This window comes from Panicum virgatum, chromosome 1N (genome assembly GCF_016808335.1).
Source record: "Panicum virgatum strain AP13 chromosome 1N, P.virgatum_v5, whole genome shotgun sequence".
NCBI lineage: Eukaryota > Viridiplantae > Streptophyta > Magnoliopsida > Poales > Poaceae > Panicum > Panicum virgatum.
Genome location: NC_053145.1, coordinates 8,220,285 through 8,231,915, shown reverse-complemented (window position 1 = coordinate 8,231,915; position 11,631 = coordinate 8,220,285). Strand labels below are relative to the sequence as shown.

General features: G+C 46.5%; 1 protein-coding gene and 1 pseudogene across 1 annotated transcript; one reads left to right on the top strand and one right to left on the bottom strand.

Annotated features, from left to right (window-relative positions):
* The first annotated feature begins 314 nt into the window (after nt 1-314).
* Nucleotides 315-6,606, top strand: LOC120653254 (annotated as a pseudogene).
* A 31-nt stretch (nt 6,607-6,637) lies between these two features.
* Nucleotides 6,638-10,934, bottom strand: LOC120655001 (putative F-box protein At3g17500). The gene is made up of 2 exons (XM_039932716.1): nt 10,198-10,934; nt 6,638-8,544 (listed from the first exon to the last, which is right to left on the bottom strand). The coding sequence occupies exon 2, from the start codon at nt 8,520-8,522 to the stop codon at nt 7,224-7,226; it is 1,299 nt and encodes a 432-aa protein (XP_039788650.1). The 5' UTR covers nt 8,523-8,544; nt 10,198-10,934; the 3' UTR covers nt 6,638-7,223.
* Between the last annotated feature and the right edge of the window lie 697 nt (nt 10,935-11,631).

The window sequence follows — 11,631 nt, the reverse complement described above, 5'->3', positions numbered from 1 at the left end:
ATATATAGCTGTTGGCAAAACTTATCCATCAAGCTGGCCCTGAACACACAGTATGGCATGAAACGGGAAGAAGTTTACATAATAGATAGACTCGGGTTGGAGCTTCATAATTTTTTTTAATGAAAAGCTAATTAGATTTTTTAATCACGTGCGTGTCGCACGTGCGTCTATGCTAGTATTTTAAAAGTTCGGAGATTTGGATCACAGCTCGGTAGGACCACCAATATATATTTTGCCCAAGTCACAGGCTCACACAGCCCACGGCATCACTACGCACTCGAGCAGCAGCAGCTGCTCAGCTGAGCCAAGCGCCCATGGTCGGCGGCGGCGGTGGCGGGAAAGGCGAGGAGCCGGCCCGCGAGATCCCCGACGAGATCACAGACGAGATCCTGCTCCGCCTGCCCTCCCGCTCCGCGCTGGTGCGCGCGGCCGCCGCCAGCGGCGCCTTCCGTGCGCTCGTCTCCTCCCCGCGCTTCCTCCGCCGCCACCGTGCGCTGCACCAGGACCCCGGCGCGCTCCTCGGGGTCTTCACCTTCTCCCTCGACCGCTTTTTCCTCGACCACGTCGCGTCCGGCACCGAGCGGGGCACCGTCTTCACCGAGCTCGCCGTCTGCGACCCGATGTCCCGCCGCTACGTCCTGCTCCCGCCCATCCTGGAGGATCTCGCCGGCACCGTCGACGGCGCGCTCAACGTCTTGGGCGGCCGGCGTGCGTGCGAGCCCTTCCTCGCCCCCGCTGAGCCCTGCGAGCCGGACGCGGAGCGGCCGCCGTTCACCGTGTTCTGGACGGCCCGGTGCCAGCGGAAGGTCGCCGTCTTCGCCTTCTCGTCGCGCGACGGGCGGTGGCGCGCTCCCGTCGCCGGACTGCTTCATCTGGCTGTGATAGAACCGCCTAAATTAAATCGGTTTAAGTGCACTAACTATCATTTTAAGCGTTAATCAAGTTATAGCGCGCTTAAAACAGTGTAATCTGGCAGTATGTTGGGTTAAGGATCGAAAACACCGGAAGTCTCGCACGAAGACGAGCACAGATGATTACAAGCAGACTAAAGTTCCCAAAATTAAGTTTACAAAGAAAAGTATTACAATTAAGTTTAAATAAAAGTTATCAGAGTTAAAAGTGCAGCGAAAATTTCGAAAGGAAGTTCAGTTTGAAAACCACGAGATCTACGAAGTCGGGAGGATGTCACATCGAGCCCACCGACGTGAATCCTGGTCTGCTCCAACCAGCAACAAACACCTGAAAACAGGATAACAACAAACTCTGAGTATACTAATACTCAGCAAGGCTTACCCGACTATGGGTATACTTAGCCCATTATCTAGACATGCAAGGCTTTTGGGCTGGTGGGTTGGTTTTGCGGAAAAGCATCTAAGGGTGGATCCTTACTTTCAATATTTTAGCTCAAGACTCTATATAGATAAATTATCAGCTAAGATTTGCATAGCTAAAGCAAACATGGTAAATATTGAATATTAATTCAGAAAATTATTTCCAAATATCCTTCATGTTCCATTTCCTTACTACGATGCGGTGCTGCGATCAAGGTGCTCATATCCGAGAGCGAGAGCGACTGACGGTGAATCGATCCGATTTAACCTTGCAAGGTGGACCTAACACACACATCACATATAGACCAGTGTTTTCCTTACCGATCGGTAACCGCCGGTTACCGCCGATTTTTACCGATACCGCTACTAGGCTGCAACCCATACCGGCGGTAAATTTCGAAAAATTTCGCCCGAATTTAAAATTTTCAAAAATATTTGAAATAAAAAAGGAAAAAATATGGTAAGAAAGTAGAGATGACATACATCATTCTAATATAGAACATGTTCAAATTTTTGACTGTTTGGGCACTCAAAAAAATAAAAAAACTTTCGGACCGGTAATCCCGAGCGGTATTCGGCGTTTTCCGAGCGGAAATCGGCGCGTTTGTACCAGAAACCACTGCATTGTGAGTATTTCTTGATTTTACATTGATTTTTAGATGTTTGTTGTGTAGCTATATTCAAAAACATGTGTTCATATTAGCTATATGGATCCATTTGTTCATGGTAGTTGGATGTTAATTTGTTCATTTTAGCTATATGTATATATGTGTGTTCATATTTCAAATATGTACATATATTTTCATTTGTTCATTTGTTCATTTAGACTGGAAACCACTACTATGTATTATATATATTGACGATGATGGTTTGTGAGGACTATGGTTGTGATGATTTGCATAGACTATTGTTGTGATGATCTATATGGACTATGAATGTGAATTTCTATTTTTATGGATATGAACTTCTATTCTATGTATGTGTAAATGTTATATAATTGTTTGATATATACCATCAGTAATGATATTTACAAAATTACGGTGAAATGCTGCCAAAATTTTTAATTTTCCAAAGTCATACGGTGTTTACCGGTTAAAAACGACGGTTACCGGTCGGTAAACATCGATTACCGGTCGGTAAACAACGGTTACCGGTTTTTTGAATTTGAATTGTCGTTTCGAGCGGTTTCTAGCGGTTTTCGGCGATTTACCGCCGATTTACCGATACCGCTAGTTGGCGAAAATCGCTTTACCGTCGGTAAGGTGAACCCTGATATAGACCCCATCGGACCATACGTGGCAACCCTTCACATATGCACACCAAATAGCCGAACTGCCCTGCGACCCGGGACTGCTAGCCCCACCAATACCAACGACGGGTCAGCCATGAGTTTCTATACTAGCTCCACTGGTGAAGACTGTATCAAGTCCGTCTACCTGTGCGCATATGGTACTGAGCTTACTGGTTTCGACTACCTCCTACTCTCGGCATGTGGTTAGTACTGTTCAAACTCGATCAGCAGGTCCAGACAACGGTACGGGACTTAATCGACACAGGCGGAGGTATACTCTTCATCCATTTCATATCCATAATCATATTCATCTCCGCCCGGTCTCCATTTCTCTTTCCTCATCAATTCTTTCTCCAACAAATTTGCCATAAGTAACAAGATACTATAACTCGCGAGTGACAGGAATCACTCGACTTCTACCGAAACCTATTTAAGCATTGCAATACTAACGACCTGCACACTAGTAGAGTAACCGAGGAAACCTAGGGATTATGCATCTAAGGTTCCAATCAACTCCTAGAAACGTAAATGCACAATAATTATATAGTAAACATTGAATACTAAAATTAAGGGTTATGCGCCGGGGCTTGCCTGGGATAACACTGAGTCAGTGTTAGTACTAACAAGGCCTTGGGCCCTTCTGACTTTGAGCCGGGTCTTTGGTTGCTCCAGCGGGTCCTTCTCTCTTCAGGATGCGTCCACCCAACACCGTCTTGTGGTTCGGTTCCGTCCGCACGTGCTTCACGTCCACGCGTTGTACATCTAGCGTACCTAAATGAGATGCACCAAGACGGATGTTTGAATGCATGTAAGTGCAGTAGACGATACGACAGAAAGGGCAAGCAGGACAGTCACAAGTCACGCTTGCATGGGCACGAACCTGATGCAATGCAATGCGATACAATTAAGAAGAAAGACATGACTGGGCAATCATTTATCGAGTGAATACAACAACCAAGTTCAAAAGTCAAAGGAGTTGGTGCTACATACGAGAGTTTACTCAAGTATTTTAGGCTGAAGTGTTTTCTACTAAAAAGCATTACTAGCTTGCTTAGAAAAGGCTAAGCAAAGATACAAAGCAAGAAAGAACAAATAGGACAATTTATTTAACTAACAAGATACATGGGACCAAACGATATAACAGTAACCTACATTCTAGTATTTAAAAGAGTTAACAAAACTTATACCAGATCAACATGAGTTACTGAAATTAAACCAGCAGAAAAGAATTGCCTAGCAACCATTATAACAGAAAAGCTATGGCTAGCAACTAAACAAAAGCAGATACATGACTTGCCGCCTAAAACTAATAACCAAAATTTACCAGCATGATGAGTTATTGATAAGGCATGCAACAATATTTTGCCAACATTTTTTGACAACAGAAAACATTTAATTTAACCCTAGCAAGACAAACAGAACAAAAACATATTTACAAACATGCACATAACTTCTGGGCACCAAATTTTTACGGTGAACTAAGCATGCGAATAGTAAGATACTGCATAAATTTCATAATTTTTGGACTTCCAAAACTGCAGATATTAAATAAATAAGCTAAAACAAGCATTACTCATGATTAAATCAATACATCATACAAACATTAAACAAACAGCAGGTTAAATATTTTCCTAAGTTCTACATGTCAAAACAAAACCAACCCAACTGGTTTTATATTTTTCTCATTTTTGTACTATTTACTAGGCATTTTCAAAGCTTGCAACCACTTAAACTAACATTTAAACTAGAGCAAAAACTATTTAGAAACTAAAGATTAACCTGTAAGTAAAGTTGTAGATCTTAGGAAAAGGAATCCAACAAATTTTAGTTTGTATTTTTCTGATTTTTCTATGATTTACTATGATTTTCCAAAGTTCACTGTTTTTTAAACTAAAAAGGAAATGAACTTTTGCAGTTAGACCCCTGTAAAGATTTGGGGATTCACAGAAATGCCCCTAGCCAGATTGAAACAGGGGAGGGGGTCGGGCGGCGCTGGCCGGCAGATTCCAGCGGCATGGCTCGCCGGCGGCGAGGGCTAGGTTAGGGGAAAGATGGAGGAGGTCGAGAGCTACCTCGGGGCGGTCTTGGCGCGGGTTGGGACGGCCGGAGGCGGCGGCTCTACGAGCTCCGCCGGCCGGCCGTGGTGGCGCACGACGGCGGGGGTACTCTGGCGAGGTTTGGAGGGGGCAGCCGGGCCGGGGAGGTTCACTGAGAGATGGGGAAGCTCATGGGCGGGTCATCTTGGGCGGAGAGAGGGCGGAAGTGGGGGCTCCACGGCGACCAGGGCGGCGGCCATGGCGGGCAGCGGCGAGGCGAGATGGCGGTGGGGCGAGACGGCACGAGGGCCAGGCGGAGCTGGGCGCGCGCGACCCGCGAAGCACGGGGCGGCGCAGGGGCGGGGCGCGCACGACCGGTGACAGCGGCGCGGCGCGCAGACGTGCGGCGAGCGCGCGGCGCGAGCGGCGTTCGCGCGCGAGCATGGGACGCCGGCAGGGTCTGGGCGACGGCGGCAAGCGCGCAGGGGAGATAGCGAGGAGGCGAGCTCGAGACGGCTCGAGAACGGCAACGCGGCAGCAAGGGATGGGCGGGGACGCTCGGCGCGAGTGGCGCTGTGCCGTGGACGATTTGGCGACGTCGCTGGCCAGGAAACGGAAGAGCATCCACGACAGCCACGCTGGGAGCTTCGAGAGACGCCTCCCCTCCATACCATGCCCTGTGCAGCACAGGAAGGGATGGAAGTGGATGACAGGGTGGGCCCATGTGTAAGCTCCAAATTTGGGTAAAGTTTGTTCAAATGTTTGTGAATTTGCAATTCCGTTTGGAATTTGAAAACCATTTCAAAACCAAAATAAATATTTCAAGCTTTTGTTCACTTTTACCAATTCAAAGGAAATTTTAAACCAAACCAAACTTGGTTAAAATTTCGAGATTTACAACTTCCGTTTCAGGCACATTTTCATTTGAAGCCTACTTTAAAAGTTAATTTTTAACTCTTGAAACTTCGAAATATGGCCCTTTTCAGAACTCAAATCTTTCTCAAGTTTTTGCGTGGCAACTTGAAAATCCTTGAACATGAAATTTGTTTAACTTGCAAAACCCTACAACTTTGATTTTAGGCAAAAGTTTATTTGAGCAAGAATTTAAAAGTTATTTTTAAAACATTTTTCATTGGATTTGAAAACTAGTCATAATTTCATGTGTTAACAAGCTAGCAAAAATTTAATCCAAATTTTTTTACAAGCACGATTAATGCTAATGATGATGTCAAACACATGATTAACCTTAACTACAAGTGATTAACACCTGGGTGTTACACTGGCGCAGGCACCGGCCGCCGTTCAGCTGCCCCATGCACACCGTCTGGAACCGGCGGCACTACGCGCACGGCCGCTTCTACTGGGTGGACTGCCTCACCAACAGGTGGCTCGTGCTCGACACGCGCGCCATGGAGCTCGCCCTCTCCATCATCCCCTCGCCGGCCGGCTACTAGGAGGAGCACGTCGCCGTGGTGGAGGCCCCGGACGGGAAGGTCGGCATGTTCGCGCACGACTTCCACCACCCCGGCGGCAGAGCCAATCTCCACTACTACACGATCTTGCAGGACGCCGATTCGCCGCGGTGGCAGCTGGAGAAGACGATCCTGCTGCCGTGGCCGGCGGCGTACCACCGGCCGTTCTGCATCCGGGGCACGCCCAACGGGTGCTTGATCCTTGAGGTCAGCGAGGAGAAGCCGGCATTCATGGCGAGGTACCGCGTCAGGGACGCCCAGCTGTTTAAAATCGATGTCAAGAGCTTCCAGCTGGAGAAGATCTGCCAGGCACGGTGCGCCGGTGGCGCAGCCGGCCAGTGCTGCTGGCCGTACTTCGGCTTCCCGCCATCGCTGGCCTTGCCCACTGTATGAGCAGAATGGTGGCATTGCTGAACAGAATCACTCTGCTCTGCTGGTCTATTTCGGCTGGCTTCTAAACCAGCCGAATCAGCAGAATTATGTTCTAGCTGCTCATAGAGCCTAGAGTTTGTCTTGCCTATATTTACATAATAATATAAGCAACAATTTTTACTGATCCATTTTGCTCACAAACTCAATGCATACATACAGACACAGCTTACAGGTACAGAGCAAAACAATAACCTCAGCATTTCTCAGCTGTACAAACCCCACAAGCAGGGGTAAACATTATTGCCCACAACTTATAGGTTACAGTCACAGCCATGTCATTTTTGAAGCACAGTCACAGCCATGTCACTTGCTGTTTATTCAGTTCCTTTAGTATCCTCTGTCCCATTGCCATGGCTTCTTACTTCCACGAGTACCACAGTTATGAGTTATGAACAAATACAGGACACACAAAGGATGGCAACTTGTACGAGGCAAAAGGAACCAGCTGATGTGTCCGTAGAGGATAATCCATAGACCAAGCCAGGCGCTCCAAGCTTGATGTTTATTCAGTCCCCCCCCCCCCCCCTTTTTGTTTTGGCATCCTCTGTCCATTGCCATGGCTTATTATTCCCACCAGTACCGTACCTATGAGCAAACACAGCATCGCACCTTACACACAAAAGATGGCAACTTGTATGAGCCTAAAGGAACCGGCTGATGTTCAGCACAGAGATAGACCACCATGTTTCCATATCTTCCACACCATGTCCATTGTTCTCTTTGCTCTATTAAAGGACGGCTCAAAGTCAGCTGAGGACCATCCAGTGAGACCAGAAGATTGATCACGGCCTATTGAGGATGATTCAGCATTTTGAAAAGATTGTCCAGGGTCTGCTGAGGATGGTTCATTGAGACCAGAACTGTTACCATATGATGACGCGGTAGAGCTCACCAAGCCTGTCACAGCAGGTGCAAAACTCTCCACAAACATGCCGCAAGATATCAAAGTCTCACCAGAAGGCATTTCGATGTATGAAACTGTACGATCTTCAAGATCTACACAGATGAGTCGCTTTTGGTTGCCAAAGAAGATCTTTGACTTGAGCTGGAAAAAAGGGTTCATGCCCACAGGCATCCGAGGAGCAACTGTATGCAAGTGGATCCAGTCTTGATGAGTCAAGTCCACCACCCAAATATCTGAAACTGTAATTCTAGATGATCTATCATAATGATTTGACAACAAAAGAAGCTTTCCTTCCCCCTCTAATAATTCCATATCATGTTTTTTTACAGCATCAGGGATGGCAATTTTTGTGAACGTCTCATCTGTCAGATTGAGCATCAGGATTTCTCGAGACAAATTGGAGGATGCCTTGTGAAGAAGTAGCCAGTACATGCTACCGTTAACAATGACTGCCTTCGTTGCCTTCAGAAGCTCTGCAGATTCACGTATTGTTCTCCATGACAATGCACCAACAGTGCATATTTCAAATGCCAAGAACCGCACACAGTGACGGACAGAGACTACCTTGTACTCTTTTGTGGAGTGCACAAATCCAACAAAATATTCAGAGTAAAGAGACCGTGACTTGAGTACTGAATCTGGCAGCCTCAAGTGTTTCCTTGTTGTGGGATTCAAGACCTCAGCGTCTCCTTTTATATCATATGGGCACACCAAGCCATTGCAGGGGCCTGACATGTGAAACCTATTTGAGAACACAAGTTCCACGCTTTTGAAATTCATTGTGGCAGGATCAAATGTGTACATGTGGACTAGGCCATGATCAAGCGAGGTGAAACAAGCAATGGACTGGTAGAAACGGCAAGCATTGCTCAGGTGACTGTTCACAAAACTAGGCTCTTCAATGCAGTCTCGCCAGAACTTGCACACACTGCGAAGCTTGACAACAACCCTACCAGGTAGAAAAGCAAGGACAATCCCTTGGGCATCCTGAGGAACGTATACTTGAGCTTCTGTTCCTTCATTTTGCTTATCAAGATCATCAATGTTGCAGTCCATGGCTAGGATTCAATCTTCAACTCTGTCCAAGGTAAAAGTTTAGTCAGCATGCAATAAAAACAGCAAGGTAGGGAGATTTGCTGATAAAACTTGTGTTAGCCTAAACATTAAATGGTGAATGGTCGGTCACCCATCGTTTAGCAAAAAGTCGGTATACACGGCTGTTTAAACGGTCGAAACGGTTTTGCACTGCTTTACACGGCTAATCGGCCTACATGGCTACCCATCGAGTAGCATTTACACGCCGTGTAAACGGTGTAAACGGCTGTGTAGGCGAACAGTGATAAAACTGTACTGAAATAAAAGTATACCCTTTAGTACATAACATAAAAGTAATAATATCTTCCCACTTGATCAGTGTTGTGGACACATTCTTTGGCAATAAATACCAGCACAGGAAGAATGCGCCAGTGTCCACAACTAATTAGAATAAGTATTAAGTTGTCGGAGTTTGTTCAGCTGGTTGTTCAGTTTGGCTGAGTTTTAGGGATAAGTTTGTTAGGCTTAGGACTCTCTTTATAAGCCAATGTGCGGCTATAGGAGAGGATCAGGAAGAAAGTTAGTTCCTAGGTGCTCAGAGCCTCTAGCAGGGGCGAGCTAGGGAGTTATCAATCTGCTAATTGTGATCTTTAGCAAATAAGCCATATCAACTCTGGTATTAGACTAGGCGTCCTCCTCGGCTGCCATCCCTGCCCGCCCACATCCCCAATTTCCCCTACACGCCGCTAAACCTACCGCTACCCTGCCATGGCTGGCTTCGACGACGACACCCCCATCACAAAGGCCGTAGATCATGTAGAGATTTATGCATTTTCCATCACAAAGATCATTTTCCATCATCTGGATGACATTTATGCATTTCCATCTAGAGATCATGATGAATCCCTATTCTGAATGATAAAAAGCAAGATGTAAAGTTTCTTTAAGGGACATATTATTAAGATATTGGCTTCTTACCTAAGTAGGCAAACGGAAATGCCGTAGATCATGTCCCCTAAAAATGCAAAGCAACTCAACAGAAGAATGTTCTCATAGGATGAAAGTTCAAATACCAGGCCAATTGTCAGTTAGTAACTTGACATATGCAGCCACCTGATCTAAACTATTTGCCAAAAGGTGCCGATAACCAATGGTATAGCTAAAAATGTTAAGAGCCCTGGTATATGCACGAATCATATAAACATATCGTAATCACTGACAAAAAGATCTGCTAGTTTCTGCTACCAAACTATATTTCACGTAATATCTAAACATGATCTCAGAGCATGTCTACATAAAAAGTAGTATAGCTAACAAATTCTTAGGCACAGGCATGACAAAGTTAGCATAATAGCAACTAAGGAGGCAGATCTTGTTAGGAATGTAAAATTTTCCTAGGTGCCCGCACGATCTCCATGGCTAGGGTTTTCATTGGACTGCAGTAAGGTACGAAGACCATGAAGTGGACAAAATCTATCATATGGGGTCCACAATATCATCTCCTTCTAAAAAAACGAAGCAGTTATCGAGCATCCGAGGAACCCCAAAAGGAGGCGAAGCAGCAGGGTTAACAACGATTCAATGGCCGCCCAACAAAGCAAAATGCACAATCCGTGCAGCATCGCAGCCCTTGTCGAAGGGGTGAGCAGATCGAGGTCAAGGATGCCAGGGGAGAGATGGGGAGTGTAGCCCCAACCTTGTCGAAGAGGCTGAAGCCTTCATTGGATTCAGCGATGTGGTCGTCGGTGACCTACCCCACCGTCGCAGCCTGCTCGGACGGCGACAGGAGCCCTCGATCCCCAGCCGCCGCGTGCTCAAGAGGAGCCGCCGATGCCTCGCCGCCGCGGATTCAAGGGGAGCAGGTCGATCCCCCGTCGGCCTTCGCCCCCTGCGGGGCAGGAGCACCACCGCTTTCTTCTGTATCGGTTGTGCCCGGTGGGTTCAGGGAAAAAAATGAAGAGAAGCTGTCTTTGGTATTTGGTCCCTCATCTCTTGCGTATATAACATATTCTGTAGATTTAGTGCGCTTTGGTCTCAAAACTGTTAACTAGGGGGTCGATCTGAAATTGGGTCTGTAACCCTATGCAAACAACTTGGTAGTGGAAATACTAAAAAATAGAAATCTAGAAATTCCAATATGTTTAGGGTTGAAACTGCTGTTTCTCTCAGTGTGAGGTTGTTGGAGCTCGATCTGCTTCAGTTGCAAGATGTTGGGCAGCCTGCTGAGCATAATTTTGAACATGTCAAGGAAGTTACCGAGCAGGCAGTTGAGAAGCAGGGTGCAGAGCAAGTGGAGGAGCAGGTGGACGAACAGGCTATTGTGCAAGAGGAGGAGCAGGCTGAGCAAGCGGTGGAGCACGCTGAGCATTTTCGTGCTGGCGATGGGCATATTTTTTTTTCTGAACAACAGCAAGGTGGTCTGCAGGCAAATCAGGAGAATATTGTGCCTTTAACTAAGCACCTGAACAGCGCCATTCTGAACTCGCCTGCCACCGTGAATTCTGCAAGTCGGACAAAAGGAAAAGAAAACATAGGGAGTAGTTATAAAGAGAGAACAGATAGCAAGAGGCGCAGCGAGAGGCTAGCCAACAAGCCAAAATGTAATTTGACTATGGAAGAGCAGGCTACTAAACTTCTGATGAAGAAAATTGGAACCTTGGATGCACAGCAAGATGGCATCGACAAGTTTGCACAAGAATTCACTAGGCCTATTCAAACTGAAACAGTTAAAGGATATAGGGAGCTCTTTGGCTTACCAGAAGCCGGAGAGCTGGACATCCTTAATGAGGTGGCACTGGAAGCAGAATGTTGTTGACTGGGCCTCGCTCAGTTACAATGTGTGTGTGTGTGTGTTTTTCTCCCATGTTCAGTTCAAGTGTGTGTTGCTGTAACCCAGTGTGGGTTTGTGCGTGTGCTTCCTTTTTGATGTGGCTTTTTAGTGTGTTGTGGCTTTTTAGGGCAGTTTCCCCTTGTACTTGGGAAACTATGCTATGGATGGGGTTTTTGTGGTGGTGGTGTGTCTGCTTGGGGGGTTTGGACAATGGTCTGTACCCATCTTCACTTGCCTTGGCTGAGTCTTTCGGGGTTCTTCATGAGTGAGCAGAGATGTCAAATTCTTAATTGGAATGTC

Bases quoted from the DNA above. Each gene is read 5' to 3' on its own strand.
- LOC120655001 (XM_039932716.1), bottom strand. From the start codon at position 8,522: ATGGACTGCAACATTGATGATCTTGATAAGCAAAATGAAGGAACAGAA.